Source organism: Gambusia affinis, linkage group LG21, assembly GCF_019740435.1.
Source record: "Gambusia affinis linkage group LG21, SWU_Gaff_1.0, whole genome shotgun sequence".
Lineage (NCBI taxonomy): Eukaryota > Metazoa > Chordata > Actinopteri > Cyprinodontiformes > Poeciliidae > Gambusia > Gambusia affinis.
Genome location: NC_057888.1, coordinates 601,929 through 621,363, shown reverse-complemented (window position 1 = coordinate 621,363; position 19,435 = coordinate 601,929). Strand labels below are relative to the sequence as shown.

At 46.5% G+C, this 19,435-nt stretch overlaps 1 protein-coding gene across 4 annotated transcripts in view; it reads right to left on the bottom strand.

The window, feature by feature from the left end:
- Positions 1–19,435, bottom strand: part of fars2 (phenylalanyl-tRNA synthetase 2, mitochondrial) — a 50,836-nt gene that overhangs the window by 30,302 nt on the left and 1,099 nt on the right. For 2 of the 4 annotated variants that reach the window (XM_044105114.1, XM_044105111.1), the window contains exons 3-9: positions 16,096–16,212; positions 7,511–7,833; positions 6,965–7,051; positions 6,665–6,724; positions 6,428–6,596; positions 6,198–6,360; positions 5,988–6,119 (exon numbers count right to left, since the gene is read on the bottom strand). In XM_044105114.1, the coding sequence (XP_043961049.1) occupies positions 5,988–6,119; positions 6,198–6,360; positions 6,428–6,596; positions 6,665–6,724; positions 6,965–7,051; positions 7,511–7,815 (916 nt within the window). In that variant the 5' untranslated portion in view covers positions 7,816–7,833; positions 16,096–16,212. Of the gene's footprint in view, positions 1–5,987; positions 6,120–6,197; positions 6,361–6,427; positions 6,597–6,664; positions 6,725–6,964; positions 7,052–7,510; positions 7,895–16,082; positions 16,213–19,435 lie in introns of all 4 variants that reach the window. The other 2 variants (XM_044105113.1, XM_044105112.1) reach the window with 2 other exon arrangements.

The window sequence follows — 19,435 nt, the reverse complement described above, 5'->3', positions numbered from 1 at the left end:
ACTGACTGCGGTCAGCAGCGACTTGGATCTATTTTTATCTGCAGAGTATTTTTAGCTGCAGCAGAAGGTCTGAGTCTCTGCAGAGTCGGAACCAGAACCGCTCGGCCTCCTTCGCGCCAAACATGCATAAAACATGAAACTTTCATATCAGTAATCTGGTCATCAGTGAAGAACGTCACATTTTCTCAGATTTATGAGTTAAAAACCTCACAGGAATAAAACAATGCAAAGGAAAAGGTTGAAAATGGAGAAGATGCACCATCATTTATCAGCTATATTTATTATTACATGAACTACAGATGGATCCAGTTCATGTTCTGCAGAACTTCACTGTGATCCTGACCCAATCAGGCTGTTTTGATTGTAGAAACAGAGAAATTATCCTGCAAAGGAAAAAATAACTAAACCAAACATCCACATAATTTAGCAGATAAACTGTCTGAACTCGACATAGAGGAGCTTTTTTACAACAGTTTTAAATTCTGTAATAGAAAACGGCACCAATGCTGCCCTCTTTGGGTAGATCCGTGGTACTACAGGTACATTTTTCCATTGGTGCCAACTGGGTTGATGTCAACGTCACAGCGCCCTCTGGTGGAGAGTCGGGATTTCAAAGTGAGCGTTGATAGATTACGTTACGGTAGTTGCTTTAGTGAAGAAAAGTCGCCAGATTTGTTGCCAGATTTGTTGGTAGATTTGTTGGTAGATTTGTTGCCAGATTTGTTGGTAGATTTGTTGCCAGATTTGTTGGTAGATTTGTTGGTAGATTTGTTGCCAGATTTGTTGGTAGATTTGTTGGTAGATTTGTTGCCAGATTTGTTGCCATTTTTGTTTCTCGTCTCTTTTTTGAGCAGAAAGTCACTTTAGGGTCTGAACAGCCGTTAAAACCTGCTAAGTTGGAAACAGTGTTTTCTCTTCTCTCATCTCCACTTTTAGCCACGCTATACATAAAAAGTTAAGTTTTCTATAAGTTTGGTGTGAAAGCCAGAAACCCCTCATGCGTAGTGATCCGGGGCCCTCAGCACCACTCCTCCTCCGCCTCGTTGCCTCGGTGTGAGGGAAACCCCCGGCGACGGCAGACTGACTCGTGTCTTCCTCCTCCTCTGATTGGCTCGGTGTCTGGGAGGATCCCCCCGTCTAACGTAGATCTGAGCGACCTTTGACCTCCCTCAGGTTTCACAGCATCATTATTCAGAGTCTCTATCAGCTCCTCTTCCTCTTCCTCTTCCTCTGCTTGTTATGGAGGAAGCAGAGCAGGCTGAGATGGATCACTGCACAAACAAATGTTTGTTCTGCCCTCCACAAACCCCAGAGACACACACACACACACACACACACACACTAACAGAAACGTCTCCCCACCTCCTGGTGTGTGAGCAGAGAGGAAGACAAAAGAGTTTTATTCTCTGGGTTTGGATCTGGAGTACTGGGATGGATGGATGGATGGATGGATGGATGGATGGATCAGGGTGTTGGGGTCAAAGGTCAAGAGCAGCAGGCGTTTCTTTACAAGCCAAAAACATAACAGAGGTCAAAGGTCGCCATCTTGGCTCCTCCCTCCATCCTGATGGTTGAGGAAGAAAAAAAGAGACGGGACGAAGTTTAATGGAGGAAGGATGGAGGGATGAAAGGATGTGAGGAGGGAGGGGGGCTGGGGGGTCACATGACTTAATCAGAGGAGGGGGGGGAAGGAGGGGGGGGGGGGCGCCACCTGAACCCAACAGTCCCAGAGGAACCAAAGAGCCTGTTAATGTCTGCAACACGACTTTAATCAGGCTGCACCTCACACACACATTAACACACACACATTAACACACACACACATTAACCCCCATCCCGAGGGTGTGTGTGTTGGTGTGTGTCTGGCGGTGAAATCCGGTCATTACTGCCAAGTCCCACATGCTGCCCAACAAAACCAGAGGGAGAAACCAGCAAACACACACACACACACACACACACACACACACACACACACACACACACACACTGTTAGACAATAAATTATATAAAATTAGGTATTTTTTATTAACACTAAATTATTTTTAGTTATGTGCATAAATACAAAATTATTTGTTTTAATATTAAATGAAGTTTTTTGTATGAATTCCAAAAAAAGTCTCATTAATTTTTTTAATCAGTTTATATTTTCCTTTTATTATTTAAATTGTGACACTTTATTTATTTACTGTAAAGTTTTTTGTTTGAACATTTTATAAATCAGTTTTATGAAACTGGTTGGTTTTCTGATTCAAACCTTCAGACGTTTTTCCTTCTGATGTCAAATTTTCTGATTATAATTTGGGTTTGAGACATGGTATGGAAAACTGCACCCCTCCGTCTCCTAGCAACCAGCACAGCGTGCAGTTTGGAGGTGTGTGTGCCAAGTAGCGCTGCTGTCAGATACATCTGCTCCAAACTGCGTTTTCTTCAGAACATTCTAGATTAACTTTACTTCTCTAAATTTTAATTTATGGTCACATTAAAAATCATCACGCCCAACGCTGCCACTAGGGGGCGCCAGCTGCACTGGCAGTGAACTGGTTTCCATCAACTGGTGATTAAGTGGTAATGACACGAACACACAGGAAGCTGACTGGTGGCATTATGGAGGAAAATCTTTCTTCTTAATCATCAGGAGTTGTTTTTATTTTATATTAAATTATTTTTTATCCATTAGCGCGTTAACCTCTGACTCATCCCATAATACTCAGCAAACTTTCACCACCTTCATCACACTCCTCCTCCTCCTCTCATTAACTCTCTCCCTCATTGCGACAAGCCTCAGGCAACACATATGGCCGTCACGCTTCCCACCATTAAATACAACACACACACATTAACACACACACACACACACACACCAGCCAACACCAACTGGTGCCCCTGTTTCCGCCTCCTGGTGGAGTTCGGGTCCTGCCACTCATTTAAGCCTCTTCTTCATCGTCCCATTAATATCTCCTGACCCCCACCCTCCTCTTCATCACATTGACTTCCTGCTCCCCTCGTCTTTGCCACTTCTGCCTTATTGTCTCCTCTGTGCTGCAGAAAAGAAGTGTGTGTGTGTGTGTGTGTGCGTGTGTGGGTGTGTGTGTGTAGGGTGGATGGAGGAGGGGTGATGCTGGTTGGGGATGGGGTTGGTGTGGGATGGGGGTGAATGAGTGGTTTCCAAGGCAACGAGCCACATTGCCGCAGTGGATACGTATGGGAGGTGGAGAGGGTGAGGAGTGTTGAAAGAGTGAAAATGAGAACAGAGACGTGTGTGTGTCTCTGTGTGTGTGTGTGTGAGGGGGGGGAGGTGTGTCTGTGTGTGTGTCGGGGTGTGTGTGTGTCTGTGTGTGTGTGTCCAAACTGTCAGCAGAGTGACTTTAACTGGATGTAAGGGTTTTCCAGGCAGATTGTAAACGGGGTCTCGGATGATCGCAGTGTCCAGCCGATACACACGTCAGATGTAAACTGTAACAAAACCACGATGATGAAACCGGAGGAAAAACACAAACGCTTCACTAAAACACTTCACAACTCAGAAACAGTTCAGGGATTAAAACAGCAGCTCAGACATCTTCAGCTCACTTCCACTACTCTGCTAATGCGCTAATAGTGGAGCTAATTTTTCATTCAATGCTTTAGCTGCTTTGCTAACTTTCCAAACATTAGCGCAGTTTGGCTAAGGAGGAGGCACTGTACTGAGCTAAGTGGAATTCTGAGAGACTGAGATATTTGTCACAAGAAATCTTGCTAATCTGCTAACAGTGTAGCTAATATTGTAGGATAGCGCTTCAGCTCCTTTGCTAACTTGGCGCCTCAAACTTAGCTAAAGTACGCCGTCTCCAGCTTAGTGGAATTGTGGGAAATAAAGAAATTTGCCACGAGAAATGTTGCTACCATGCTAACAGTGGAGCTAATTTTTTAGATTAGCACTTTTTGCTGTTTTGCTAACTCTGAAAATGCATAGCTCACTTAGCTTCACCTAAATTATTTTTTCTGGATACTTGGTATTTTTCTAAACTCAATTGAATAAAGTTTGGCATCTTCCACTAATTCCATGTTGGTGTTCAGCTTTAGCATCAGGTTCTGGTCATCTCAGTAAACTGATGGACAGTTCAAAGGTCACGCCTCAGAGCTGCAATATCTTCTTAAACTTTTATTGAGCTGATTTTTATAAGAAGTGCTCATTTGCTTCTTTTTACATCCACAACGGCCCTGATAAGATGTCGGACGCACTAATCAGTTTGCTCCAGTGGATTTTATTGAGAATCATTTTAAGACAGGAGAGCTGTCCCAGACGTCCGGACCGGTTCCTGTCATTCAGTCCAAACTGAAACTCCTTCCTGTTTCTGGGTTTGTTGGAACGTCTTAAAGAGGCGGACCCGGTCCGCTCCGAGTGGTTCCGTTCTCATTTAAACCCAGAGCATGCCGCTCGCTACAGAACGGCCATTAGCAGGCCGACAGCCCGCCTCCACACGTCGAAGCGTGTCAGTGGAAACAGAGCGGCGGTTTGATCCGGCCGCTCCACGTCTTTAAGAATGTTTTATTGATTAGAACAAGCAGCGCCGAGCGGAGCGGCTTTGTTCAAGGGCAAAGCAGCAAGTTTAGCACTTAGCTGCCTGACAGCGAGAGAACAGGCGGCGGAAGAGACGGACACCGAGCAGGACGGGAGGGTCGGACAGGTAACGGGTCCAGGGAGGGACACCAGAGGGACAGGTGGACGTCCTGAAGGGACGGAGGACCCAGAACCTTCTGGACATGTCTCATAACTGCCTGTCCATTAACAGGAGAAATAATCTAACGTGGCGTTAATAAACTCCCATCCAAGGGAAAGTCCAACTGAGCAGAATAATTTAAACAGGCACAAAATGTGATTGTGTATGAAAAACAATATTTTCAATAAAAACTCTTACTGAGTTTTCTGGAAGCAGTCTAATAAAAATATGATCCAGCTTTAGAGAAGCAACCTGGCAAACCAACCTGTTGCATTTATCAGTTTGACACAACCATCATATTTTACAGTGTAGACCCCATCAACCAATCAGGTTCTGTCCAGAGCGGAGAGCCACAAGGCTCTGGGTTGGTCCTCTCCTAATTACTGTTTTATTACGGAATGTGATCGAAACATTTTGAGTGAAAATAAAGACTTTGATCAAAAAACGGTTCAGTTCATTCAGCTGAAGTTCACAACGTAGACAAAACAGAAGAATTGAACCTGAACACGTTCACGTTAATGAGCTTAACAACCCAAATACTGTATGTCCCAATACTGACCTTTATGGCCCTAGTAGTGACTTTAATTGACTACTGATGACCTTAACAACCATAATGATGACCTTAACAACCCTAATAATGACCTTAACCACCCTAATGATGACCTTAACAACCCTAATAATGACCTTAGCAACCATAATGATGACCTTAACAACCCTAATAATGACCTTAACCACCCTAATGATGACCTTAACAACCCTAATAATGACCTTAACAACCCTAATAATGACCTTAACAACCCTAATAATGACCTTAACCACCCTAATGATGACCTTAACAACCCTAATAATGACCTTAGCAACCATAATGATGACCTTAACAACCCTAATAATGACCTTAACAACCCTAATAATGACCTTAGCAACCCCAATAATGACCTTAACAACCATAATGATGACCTTAACAACCATAACGATGACCTTAACAACCATAATGATGACCTTAACAACCATAATAATGACCTTAGCAACCCTAATAATGACCTTAGCAACCCCAATAATGACCTTAGCAACCCTATTAATGACCTTAACAACCCTAATAATGACCTTAGCAACCCCAATAATGACCTTAGCAACCCTATTAATGACCTTAGCAACCCTAATAATGACCTTAGCAACCCCAATAATGACCTTAACAACCATAATAATGACCTCAGCGACCTTAATGATGAGGTCCTAGTGGCGACCTTAACAGTCAGTAATGTGGATACAGTTGGTTTCTGTTCTGACCTGACAGCAGCAGCTCCTGCTCCATCACGCCGCAGCCCAGCACCTCCATCCAGTTGCCCTGGAAACGCACCTCCATCTCAAAGGAGGGGTGGGTGAAGGGGAAGTGGCAGTCGACCCACCTGACCTCCACGTCTGAGGGGAGGAAGACGAGGTTGAGGATGCTGAAGAGGATCTTATCGGTCCAGCCCGGTCCGGTCCGGCCGGCCTCACCTGGTCCAAACAGGTGTGTGACGAGTCGGGTCAGGGTGGTCTTCAGGTCGAACTCCACCAGCTTGACGGCCTCCAGGCTGTGGCTCTCCTGCTTCTGGGCGGTCCGGCGCCCGCCGCGCTCGAACAGGCTCAGCTCGTCCCCGCCGCGGACCCTGGAGAACAGCTGCAGAACACACAGTCAGAGGTTCTGCCGCGGCCCGGGCCGCTCAGTCGCACGGCGCCGACAGAACCTCGTGGTCGGAGAAGAGTCGGACCCCCTCCATCTGGTGGAAGACCGGATAGTGGCTGGTGTCGATCTCGTCCCGCCGGTACACGTCTCCGGCCAGCAGGAAGGCGTCCAGACCGGACCGGACCAGCTCCCTCTGGTGGGCCGAGGTGTGAGCCCGCAGCATGGTGGTTCTGGGGACAGCAGGACAAATGGGTCAGAACCAGTTAGGGTCAGCGTGGCACCGCAGGGAGCAGCTCACCTGTTCAGGTAGTAGTTATCACCTGGCTTCCTGCTGGGATGATCAGGAGGAATCAGCAGGCTGCAGAGACAGAGAGACATAGGACCGGTTCTGGACTGGTTCTGGACCGGTTCTAGACTTGTTCTGGACTGGTTCTGGACCGGTTCTGGAACCCAGCTTCCCTCGTTCCCTTTATTCTCGATATTCTTCCAATCAACACCAACATCTAACCAGCTTCAGTCTCAGTGGAGTCGATGTGGAGGACCAGTCCAGAACCAGAACCAGAACCAGAACCAGTTGGAGCATCAGGAAGCTTCTGACCTGTCAAAGTTCTGCTCCACCGTCACCACTGGACTCAGGTTGTCGTGGACGGAGAACAGAGGGTTGCCCCAGCGACCGACGTAGGAGCTGCAGAGGAAACCAAGAGAGACCACAGCTATAAACCAGTCAGAACTGGAACCAAACCAGTACTGGGTCAGAACTCAAACTGAACTAGTCTAACGCCTGGAGATATCAATATATATCTGAGAGCATCGCTGGTAAAAACGCTGAAGGGTTAACAGAGGAGCCATGCTGGGACGACTTCCTGGGGGCGGAGCTTCAGAAACAGCAGGAGGTTTTAAAGAGACAGAGGCCCAATGACGAGGTGATGGAGCATTTTATAACAACCTGTGTTATTTTTTAGTGTCAATATGTAACAGTTTGGTAGGGTTAACAAACGTTACTAATCCAGACCCAGAACCGTACTGGTTCTGGTTCTGGATCCTTTTGTATGGCATCAACAAACTATTTTTAACACAGTTTCCTGATTATGCCTGAAAAACACAACACCGCCGGACAGGTGCACCTCCGTCCGTCGGGTCTCACCTGTAGAAGTGAGCTTTGATGCGCTCCTTGATGAGCCACAGCGGGTGGTACGGCTGGTTCTGCAGGTGGAAGCCCACCTTGGCCAGGATCTTCGGCGTGACGTTGGTGAAGTCGTCGCGGGGGTAGGAGTGGCCCAGCAGCTCGATGGAGTCCTGGCCAATCACAGGCTGCAGGGTGTGGCCCTCGGTGGCGAGCCGCCTGGACGGCGCCGGGCCGCCGCCGGACCAGAACTCTGAGAGCAGGCGGCGGAGCAGAGGGCGGGTCCGGAGCCGGCCGCAGGGGAAGAAGGAAGAACCCAACATCATGACGACGAGTCCATGGAGCTGGAGAGGAACGGCAGACAGTCGTCAGGAATCCGTCCTCCATCAGAACCTGGAACGGGATCTGGGTTCACGGAAACATCACCGTGTTTCTGGCTGAGCTGACCAGAACCAGCCAACACCACACAACACAAGATTATCCAGCCTCTACCAAATCATTTGGTTTCCATAGGAACCATAAATACCAACAGACAAAACGGACAGCAGAAGGTCTGGAGAGAAATCAGACAACAGTTTGTGGAGTTTATGGCAAAATCGATAAAAATGCAGAAATATCCAACCAACCATCCAACCAACCATTCAACCATCCAACCGTTTATCCAACCAACCATCCAACCAGCCGCTCATCCATCCATCCATCCATCCAACCGTTAATCCAACCAACCATCCAACCAACTGCTCATCCATTCATCCATCCAACCATTCATCCATCCATTCATCCATCCATCCATCCTCTACATTTTGCTGAACTCTCTAGTAAACGGTGTTTCTTCCTGCTGCCATTTCCAGGTTGATGGTTTTATGATCATCCTGTTTATCCTCTGAACTTCCTGCTGCTGGGCCGTAAAGGTTTCTAAACTTCAGGATCCTGCTGGACTGAAATACGACCGATCGCTGCTTCCAGTTGATAAGGGAGCAGAAATCAGCTTCACCTGAAACGGTTTGTTCTCGCCAACAGACGGCGTTTCCTCCTGGGTCGGCAGCCGCTGAGCTGCTCTTCCTGCTGCCGCTGTTTGCTGATCAATCAGCCTGGATCCGGTCAACACATTTATCATTTGCAGTCAGCAGCGGGGAGGAAGGTGTAAAAATAAATCGCCAGCTCCTCAGCGGAGGTCAGGCGGGGCGGGAGCGGCAGGTGAGCGTTTACAATTACACTAATGGATGACGATCCAACAGCAAAGGTTGCAGCGCGGCGCCATCAGTTACAGCCGCCCTTTACCAGGCTAATATTTGCACCGTTCTCCCTCAGCCAACAGGCTGCAGCACTGCAGAGGCTCTGCAGCAAAACGGATCGATGCTGCTGTACCGGACCGGCCAGCGCCGAGGCGTCAGGGGTCAGAGGTCAGAGACAAGTCAAGGTCAGGGGAGTTCATCGGCTGCAGGTGAAACTAAACCATCAAACGGAGGATGGAAAAAAACTCAGACTGAGCTGGAGGCGATTTTCAGAGAACCAGGCAGCGAGAAAAACTTTCAAAAATAAAACGCAAATGGGTGAAGTTTCTGCATCACAGCGTGATGTCATCAACATGGCTGCCACAAACAGGAAGTAGCAGGTTAGCGGAGGTCGTCCTCCTGAGAGGCAGAGTGAGAAATGTTTCAGTTTGGTTCCTCTGGTAAGGCAGAGCCTCCGATGAACGGTCAGAACGTTTCCATCTGTCCTTCAGCGCGTTGGATCAAAAATCATCAAGCAAACATAAACATGTTTCTGCAAGATTGAAGAAGTTTTTGTGAGTTTTTCTGTTTTCATCAAATGTTTAATCTTTTCTGAAGCGATAAATCAAAACGTTGAAGGAAGCAGCTCATCTGAGAAAATTTAATCACTGCATCTTTTCTCACCTCGGTTTTCATCAGGCTGATATTTTCACTTCCTGCAGATTCATTTCTGCTGACATGTTTCAGAAAAATGATGTTTTTTTCATTATTGGGTCCATATTGTTCTGCTTCATGTGGATTTTATGAACTGAACCCGATTCTTCACGATTCTCCTCGTAGCATGAGATCCTGGGCTCCATATGCCCCATCCTCCGGCGCCAAACTACACACACATATGGCCGCCCACACACACGCACACACACACACACACACACACACGCACACACACGCACACACAGGGAGGTGGAGAAGTGAAACCTGGATCTTTATCTTGAGGTGTTTTCTCCAATATTTCTTCTGATTTGAACCATTTGGAGTTTTTCCTCCATAAAGATGATTATTCAACATTAAAACAACCATAACTCACATTCCAGTGAATCTGTTAGAGGTCAAAGGTCACACAGACCAGAATACAAACATTAACGAGGATCACTGAGACCTGATAAAGCTCAGATTATTTAATATTAAATGTTAATTTAATGACATTAAATGCAGCTAACTCAGAGACCGAGTGTTTCTGTTTCCATGGTAACGATTGAAAACGAGGGGAGAAGCGGTTTGGGACGTCGTTTGTGCGCCAGATTTACGGTCGTACCAAAACACAAACACAAAGGATCCAGATGAAAGAAGTGATGGAAATGTTTAACGTTAAAATCTCGGTGATGAATTAATCAAATTAGTGATTTTAAATCTGGATTTATTAAACTGGACTGAAGGAAAAAGTCTCTGGTTGGAGATCCTAGTTTTATTAAATTTGGATGTTTTCATCTTTCTGGACTTTAGTTTCCATAAATCCATCATCCGCAGAGCCGGGTTGGAGGAAGCTGCTCTAAATCTGTGTATTTATCCCATATTATCTGAATAAAAAGGTTTTAACTAGACCGTTTCTCTGTTAGGCTGCTCTGAACCAAACAAACCCAAAGTTTCTCTTGTTCAGCTGAATTTTATGCTATTCCAGCGATTTCTGCAGAGCCGGTCATGCTGAGCTGCTTTGTGATTCCCAGGTGATGTCTGGTCGTTTCCACCAATTACAGCTGCCACCGGGTCCGGTTGGCGGTTCTGACGGGGAGCGGAGCAGAAACATGACTCATGGGTTGTGAAGGTTGTTGAGAAAATCCCTTGTTTGGCTGCCAAGCCTTGTTCCGACTAAGCGATGCGGCGGCGGCCAGCAGCGCCGCTTACTGCTGCCAGATTGCTGAAGGACGGGAACCACGACCCGGCCAGAACCCGGCCAGAACCCAGCAAACATCCCAGCCCCGTCGGCATGGTGACACACATGAAGAAACGAATCAGAGAGGCACAAAGGACGAGGTGCTGCAGGAATGCTCAGGGATTCATCGGGACAGAAAAAAGTGACGCACCGACAGCAGGAAGTGATAAATCACCGACTGCAGAGGAGGAAGAGGAGCGAGGAAGAGGAGCGAGGAAGAGGAGCGAGGACGAGTCCTGAGACACAGGAAGTGTGAGGAGACGATGCACAGAGCTGCTGTCCTGCTTTTATTCTCAGCAGCAGACTTGGAAGTGGACGAACTGGGCTGCTGGTACCGAAGACATGTTGAGTCGTGTCTTGGCTGCTGGACAGCGAGAGAGAGTGAGATGTTCAGCAGACAACAGGAAGGCTGAACGCGTTTGATCTGGACAATTGGCAGCATTTGGAAAATCTCTGAGCTCAACTTTCTACAAACTGCTGCTGATGCTAGCCATGCTAACAATGCTAACTGTGGCCCAGTGACCACTTCCTGTGGCAGTGACCACTTCCTGTGGCCCAGTGACCACTTCCTGTGGCCCAGTGACCACTTCCTGTGGCAGTGACCACTTCCTGTGGCCCAGTGACCACTTCCTGTGGCAGTGACCACTTCCTGTGGCCCAGTGACCACTTCCTGTGGCAGTAACCACTTCCTGTGGCCCAGTGACCACTTCCTGTGGACAGTTACACCACGTCCAACCCCTGCTGTCTCAGTGCGATGGATTGAATCCCGACATCGGCTCTATTTCATCCCTACTGATGAAAATCCCAGCAGAAGATTAAAGTAACTAAATGAACTAAAATGAGTTTATTATGTTGATTAGAAATGAACCGGATATGAAACGTTTTCCAGAAACAGATTCTGTCCAGTTTGTCCAGATCATAGCAGATCTTGATATTCATTCAAGGCGTTAACGATGACAGCTTACAGCTCATAACCTGTAACCACGGTTTGGACCAACGAGCCGCCATGTTTAATGACATCATCAGCAGGTTGACCTCTGACCCTGAACGGATGGAAACCAACATGGATGCCTGGTCCGACTGGTTCTGGATCAAAGGTCAGCAGGCGATGATCTGAGGAGCTGCTGAAACTGAAACACAGCAGGAGTCGATCCGATTCGTCCTCCATCATTTATCCCAGCTGCTCTTCATCGCCTCCTCTTCCTCCTCCTCCTCCTAATGAAGTCATATCTGCGGATGTTCTGCTCAGAGAAGCAGGCGGCTCTCTGACAAGCAGCATTAGATCAAACCTGCAGCAGCAGAAACATAATAAAGGAAGAGATTTCTACGGATATAAAGAGAGGAGGAGGAGGAGGGGCTGACATGATGAAGAACGAGGCAGATTTTATGGTCGGTGTAGAAAAGTGCTGAGGCAGCAGCTCCATCTCATCCACCTGACTGAGAAACAGCAACTGGTTTTCCTGGGATGCCACCGGCTCTACAGGAAACGGTTTCTACACTCAGGGACGCGTCGCCATGGAAACAAGGATTCACTACAAAACACGAGGAAAGTTTAGGGATGATCCGATATGAAAATATGGGCCGATATCGATAATCAATCTGAGTATTGCTGATAAATTCATTACTACATCATAAAGTAAAAACTCAGCCTGAGGCCTCTAAACTACCCACAATGCTTTGTGATGACAGCGGAGTCACCAGAACCTACTGACGACCCGGTCGACCCGGTTCTACTGGAACCAAACCAGGGTGGAACGTTTCTACAGATTATTGGTCATCTGGGTTTTAGTACCAACTAGCTCCTCCACCAACCCTGCCTGGTTTCTGCGTGAAGCAGATTTTCTTTCTCATCCTTCATTATTATTTCATAGCAGCTCGGTCAGTTTGGAGGCGTCAGGACTTTGTGACAGCAGCGATGGGTCGGGCCCATCGATCGCTGCAGGCCGCCGCCCTGAGGGACGCCGCCGCCCCGTCCCAATCAATCATCTCTCCGGCTGGGTTTTTCCTGCGCTGACGCGCTGCGGCGAGCCGACAGAAACCTGAAGCTAACTGGTGTTGATGTGGCGCTGCTGGAAACGCTGATCCCACCAGAAACAGAAAACCCTGAGCTGATGTTCTCCACGACGCAGAGAAACACAGAGATCAGAACTCAACTCTCACCAGATCCAGAAGTTTCTCATTTCACATTCATAAGAATGAGTTCAAACATAAAGTCAGTTTATCACATGAATATTAATGAATGAATCAGAATCTGATCCCACTGAAACAAACGACCGAGGCTGCAGCTTTCACCGCCGGTTTATTTAATTGTACGTCTTTACGTTTAGGAATCCGCATTGTCATATTTTCAATAAATGATCGTCTCCAAAACGTTCAGCTCTACCAAACCACAGCGGTTCTTTCTGCTCTGTTTTATTTAGACTAGCAGACCTATAGATCCCTGCGTACCGGGTCAGAGGTCAGCTTGGTGCCTGACGGTAGCATCAGAGGCTAACAGAAGCTAACCTCTCCAAGTCTGATGCCGTCTCACTTCCTGCTGCTGCTCTATTAATATCTCCAGCTGCTCTGCTGCTGGAGGAGCTGCAGAAGGTGAGGAAGCCACCTGAACACCTGTTAACCTGCACGCCGTGCCGCCGCAGGCGAGAACCTGCTGCAGCGCCAACACGCTGCAGTGCCAACACGCTCAGGAACGCTGAACAGAGGCTGGAAGTTAAACATGGAAATCTGCGGCACATGGAGACGAGCCAAACGCTTTTGGCTGATTTAGCCACTTGGCTCTTCAGTGAGAGAAACAGACGTCTGGTTCCCCCTGCTGCGCCGACAGCCGTCCTCTGGGGGGCGCTGCAGTCAGGGAGCCACTGCTCATAATGAAGCAACACCAACACGGAGGGTTCACACCAGAACAAGAGGCTCTGCAGAACCATCTGCTGCCTGGAGAGTCGGCATGTTGTTCTGGTTCCAAACTACGGATCCAGGATCCGTTCTATCGGTGATCCAGGTCGGATCGACTGAGAGTTGCTCTCTGAGTTAGCTCTTTATCCTCTAGAACCAGCCCTGAAGGTCCAAGACGCTCCATCACACTTGGCTTGACAGCGGTCAGCGCGGACTGCAGGACGACCAGCAGACATAAAAACAAAGATCAGTTTTTACGGCTGAGAGTCGACGGCACCAGAGTTCAGGACCCACAGCAGCACCAGCAGGTGAGACCGGGCCAGGACCCAACCAGCTCATCGAACTGCCGGTCCATTCGGATCCTTCAGACTGAAACTGATGGAAATGAAGGAATGTGTGATGAGAAATGTAGACAATCGGTTTCAATCTGTAATGTTAGTGCATGCTGGGTGGCTGAGGCTCACAGGAAATGAACACAAGGCCTGAGAACGAAGAGCCTCGACCATTTCCTGCTCCATCCGTCGTCAGGCACTGAGAGACGCCTGCAGGCCGACCCACTGGTTTCTGGACCTGTTGAGTGTTTTCACACAGAGTAAAGAGGCTCCACAGAGTGAACTGCTGCTCGGCTCTGCAGAACAGCTGGTTTTTCTGAGCCAACCGGTCAACAGCTGGTCAACAGCTGCCAGTCATCTGAGTGATGAAACAGCAACCAGCTGACTGGATCAAACCTCCACCACTCCAACCGGTCCTGATCCGTTCCTGCAGAACCACTGGAGGCTTATTAAAAATCACCAACTGTGATTCAGCATGAAGAAACACAATACAATACTGTAAAACATTTAAATATTTACATAATTTACTGATCTGACGGAATATTCTGATGGCCTGAATTTTGGGTTTTTATTCTCTGTGAGTCAGAACCTTCAGAACCATCAGAAAAAAGGCTTCAAATGTTTCAAACATTAATTTTATCCCACAGTAATCTTTACTTTAGTTGATCTGTTAAAATCTGGACCTTCATCCTGATGAGCTGAGACTCTTTGGGTTCTACCAGAACCGGTCCAGGAGCTTCGTTCTCCTGTCCTGGAGGAGAACCGGCAGATCTCACATGAAAGAGGAGGCGGGTCGACCCGAAGGTCCGGTCTAACTGGCAGGCGGTTCTGATGGACCGACCTTCATCTGGAAATCTGTTCACCGCTGAACATCTGATAAATAAATACAGAAAATCTACCAGAACCAGAACCTAAAAAAATAGAAAACAATCCAGTTTACCTCTAAACAAACCGAGGAAACAGTGAAATGAAGATCCGATAAAAAACGATTCGAGCCAAAAAAAGATTTACTATGAGACTAAAGTCAGAATATTACAAGAAAACAAGAGAAGATACGAGAAGAAGGCTATAGTCAGTGCTAACCGCTAACAGCTCGGCGCTAACTGCTCAGTGCTAACAGCTAACCGCTAACAGCTCGGCGCTAACTGCTCAGTGCTAACAGCTAACCGCTAACAGCTCGGCGCTAACTGAAAACCCTGCAGCAGGTTGACCTCAGTGGAGGCCCTCAGGGGCCCGACACTCTGCTGCCTCTAATTAGCGCCTCCAGATTTTATTTTCACAGCTTTTATGGATCAGAAGGCGACACTTCCAGACTCTGCTGAGGGGTCAGAGGTCACAGAAAAGCAGATTTAAGGGGAAAGAGGCTGAAAATGCTGCTAGATGTTGCATGAGTTTTTCCTTCCCCTGATTTCACCGAGTGTCTGAGACGATGGGAGTGTGTTTTACAGGTTATATAACCGTGTGTGTGTGTGTGTGTGTGAGTGTGTGTGTGTGTGTGTGTGTGTGTGTGTGCGCGTGTGTGAGGTGGGCTCAGCAGGTTCAGGAAGGCTTTCCTACAACAGATGGAGGACACCAGCACACAGACACAGCGCCAGGAAAACCCAAGAGCTTCCTGCAGAAAACAGATTTATCCACATCGACAGAACCAGAACCAGAACCACAGAACCAGAACCAGAACCACAGAACCAGTTACTCAACATGTAACAGAACCAGAACTCTGGTTAAATCAGGAGCTGATGGATGGAAACAGGAACTAAAAAGGAGACGTTTGACGATCCATCAATAAGAAAATCTGTTATGATTGATAACAATAAACTTTTATTTATCTATTTTACACTGAAAATATCTGAGTTCAGTTGAATCAAGACAAATTTCATTACTGACTTTTCTTTCAAGTCAATAATTCAGGAATACTAGAGAAAATGTCTGATTTTTTGACTCATCTGTTTTGTTCTCCAGAGCAGCTTCTGGACTCAGAGGACCAGGAAAAGGTCAGAGTTCAAAGCTCGGGTCACCAGGGGGGTCAAGGCCTTGGTTTCCATGGCGTCGGCCTGACATTAAACACAGCGACCGGCGGCGCGTTGGGAATCGTTCAGTTTAAACAGTTTAGTTATTCATCCGTTGCCTTCCCAGCCGGACTGACATCCAGGAGGCCTGGAGCCCCTTCACGGCGCAGACTGAACATCAGTTTTATTTAACACGACTGTAAATGTCAGAGTGTTTACCGGCTGGTTTTACCTCTCCACAGAGGAGACCGGTCGATCTGCAGCGGTCCGGCTCGGGTCCCAGACGGGTTCTTCCGCCGTCTGAACACGGGAGGAAGCGATCGATGGCCGCGACACCGCGGTCCTTGATCTGCCAGGTGGAAAGGAGATGGAAAACTCAATCTGCAGCTCACGGCTCAGCGAGACGGAAACGATCAGCCGGAGAATCAAAGCAGCTCATCAGGACTGAGAGGGAAGCTGCTCCGACCATCAGGCTTCATTACATCCAATCAGCTCACAGGGTTCAGCAGCAGAGCGCCGCACCGTCAAACCGCTGCACAACACAGGCCCAAAACTTTACCTTATGATGAGGCTCACAAGGGCCTAGGTAGCTAAAAAGCTGGCTGTGCTAACTCTAAAGCACTAAGAGTAAACAGTAGTTCTGCTAACGCTAAAGAAACAAATTATTTAGCAGAAGCTAAAATAAAACCGCTAAATTAACAGTATTTAATTCAAGCTATTGCTAAAGTGCTAAAACAAGATTATAATTAGCAGAAGCTAACTCTAAAACACTACATTATTTAGCAGAAGCTATTCCTAAAGCTCTACAAGGTCATATTTAGCAGGAGCTAGCATTAAATGCTTTAGTGACATAGAGTTTAGTTAAAGCTAACATTAAAGCACTACATTAACATTACTTAGAGGATGTAGACGTGCAACAACGGTAGTATTTAGCAGAAGCTAACTTTAGGATACTACAACATAGTAGTTATCAGAAGCAAATGCTAAAGTGCTACAAAAACAGCATTTCGTTTAATCCTAATTTTAAAAAACACAAGATTTAGTTTAAGATAAGACTAAAGTGCTACATCATATGATTTAGCAAAATCAAATGCTAAATCGCTAAATTCAACCAGTTGAAATCCACCTTGTGTAATTGACGTGCTAACGCAGTAACCGGACTTCACAATAAACTTCTACTTGAGTCTTTAACAGACGATAACCAAAACAACACAGTCAAACTTTATTCAACTGAAGTAAATTAGAATTTATCAGAACAAAATTATCTAGGGGAAGCTAAGTTCGCTAAACGTTTTCAAAGTTGTCAAAACCACTAAACTCCGTTTGCTCTGCTGTTAGCGCCTTAGCGGAAGCGTGCCCACCACTGGCAGTTATAAATAACCTGAAGTGAATTTGCCCCAGGCAGGCATGGAGCCGCTAAAGCCCGGGTCTTCACGTTCCCACGCCGCAGCGTTCCCGTTCCCGTTCCCAAGCCTCCATCCGGCCGTCACTCAGCTCCCGTCTTTAACGCAGCCTGTTCTCCCCGAGTCTCTTTTGGAGCGCTTTAACACTTTGGAACAAACTATATTTAATATAAATCGGCGGCTTTGAGGAGCAGCTGCTTCAGCCAGGAAGTGAACCGGAGTGATTATCGACTGATTCCCTGTAATGTGAATGATGTTGTTGCGTTATTGGGCAGAACCGCGCAGTTTCTCCAGAGTCTTGGTGCAGCTGAAGCTGTGACAGGAAGTGATCAGAGCCGACCTGGGACTGGGAAATGAGGCGTGACGGAGGATGAGAGGCGCTGCGGCCCGGTGTGACAGAAGCTGCTCCTGATCTGCAGGATTCAGAGGATGAGTCGGGAAGAGTCGGTCCGGTCGGCTGGGACTGAAGGAAATCCTCCTTTATTGATCTGAGAGCAGATCGTCCGTCACTCAGCTCCGCTCTCAAACAGCTCAGGCTGACAGGCGCCGGAGGAGCCAGAAACAAACATTTCCAACTATTTATTTATTAAACTGGGTGTTTTTCTCAACGTAAAGGAACAGCAGGAAGTATTCTGTCTTTATTTGTAGAAATATTTAGTGACGTTTGGACTTCCACAGCTCTGCCTTTCTTTCTATCAGAATCCCAAAAGTTGTACTTTATCTGATAAGGTCGGCCTCCTTTATGATTAATAATCCATAATAATTAATAATCCATCTTCCTCCTCTGCCATTTGGTACCGTCCGTTTTTCCTCTTTCTGCTGCAACTTGGAGTGATTATAACTCAGCTGTACTTGCATCATGACGCAGGTGATCTTCCGGTTCACCTGTACCACGTACCTCCTAAATAAAATTATATAAATTTAAAATATAAATTTATATATTATATAATATAAATATAAAATTCACCTGTTTCTGTTTTTTGTATTGTTTAGCTAAGATATTTTAAATATATATATATGTATTTTCTAGATATACCTAACATGCTATTGGCTGGTGTTTGAAAAGCAGCCAATCCAGAAGTGGCCTTTATTTTCCTTGATGTTGATTGGCTGAATAGATAAATAGATAAAGTTGTTGATTGGACTCCACAGCCTCTGACTTCCTGTTTCTGGTGGTTCCGTCCAGAACCCGCTGAGACCTGCTTCTGTTTAAACTCAGATTACACTTTTTAATTTGAGAATTAAGTTCTGCAGAATCCAGTATTTATGGTTCTGAAAGTTTAGCTTACAGCTTTTCTAAAATACAGCCAAAAGACACTTTTTAAAATAAAAGTCACAAACTTTACTTCCTTCTCAGATGTTTGAGATTTTTTTTTAAAATCAGTCAAAACCTATTTTAAAAATAGGACAAAATTAAAATCAAAACTCAAGGATAAAATAATAATAAACGGATAAAAAAAATGACCAGAAAATGAGAAAAATGTCACAAATGTCTAAAACTCATTTAGATCTATTAACTGTGTTGCATAACACAACATGTGTATTTGTTAGATTTCAGAAAACACACCAGCCTAAAAATGGACCGGGTCGCATCAGCACCAACAAAGAACCAACACGGGCCGACACACACAGAGCCGGAACCGTGACCTTTACTGTCACAGACAGACGGACATCAGGAGTCAGGATGTGTCTGTGACCTTTTACACATCCAGCCTAAAGATCACACACACACACACACACACACACGCACACACACACACACACACACACACACACACAGAGGTCATGGGGTTTAGCGGTACAGGAAGTAGACTCAGAGATAGAAACCCGGTTTAAACCCATTAGAACAACATGTAGACCTCATCATCAGGAACACATCAGCAATGGCATTTTAAAGATTTTGTTCTTTCCACAATGAGCAGCTGGTTAGCATCTCCCTGACCTATGACCCCCAAATCCAAGAGGCGTTTAAAGGGAGGCTTCATGGACACAGAGAGGAGGAGGAAGTTTAAATCATCACATCCTCTACTCCAGTGGTCCCCAAACATTTCCTGAGCCCCCCTATGGACACACATCGTTCAACCAGACATAAAACTATAAACATATTTATTTCACACTTCAGGTTGCAACAAAACACACTAAAAACCATCTTCACTGTGAAACACCTTT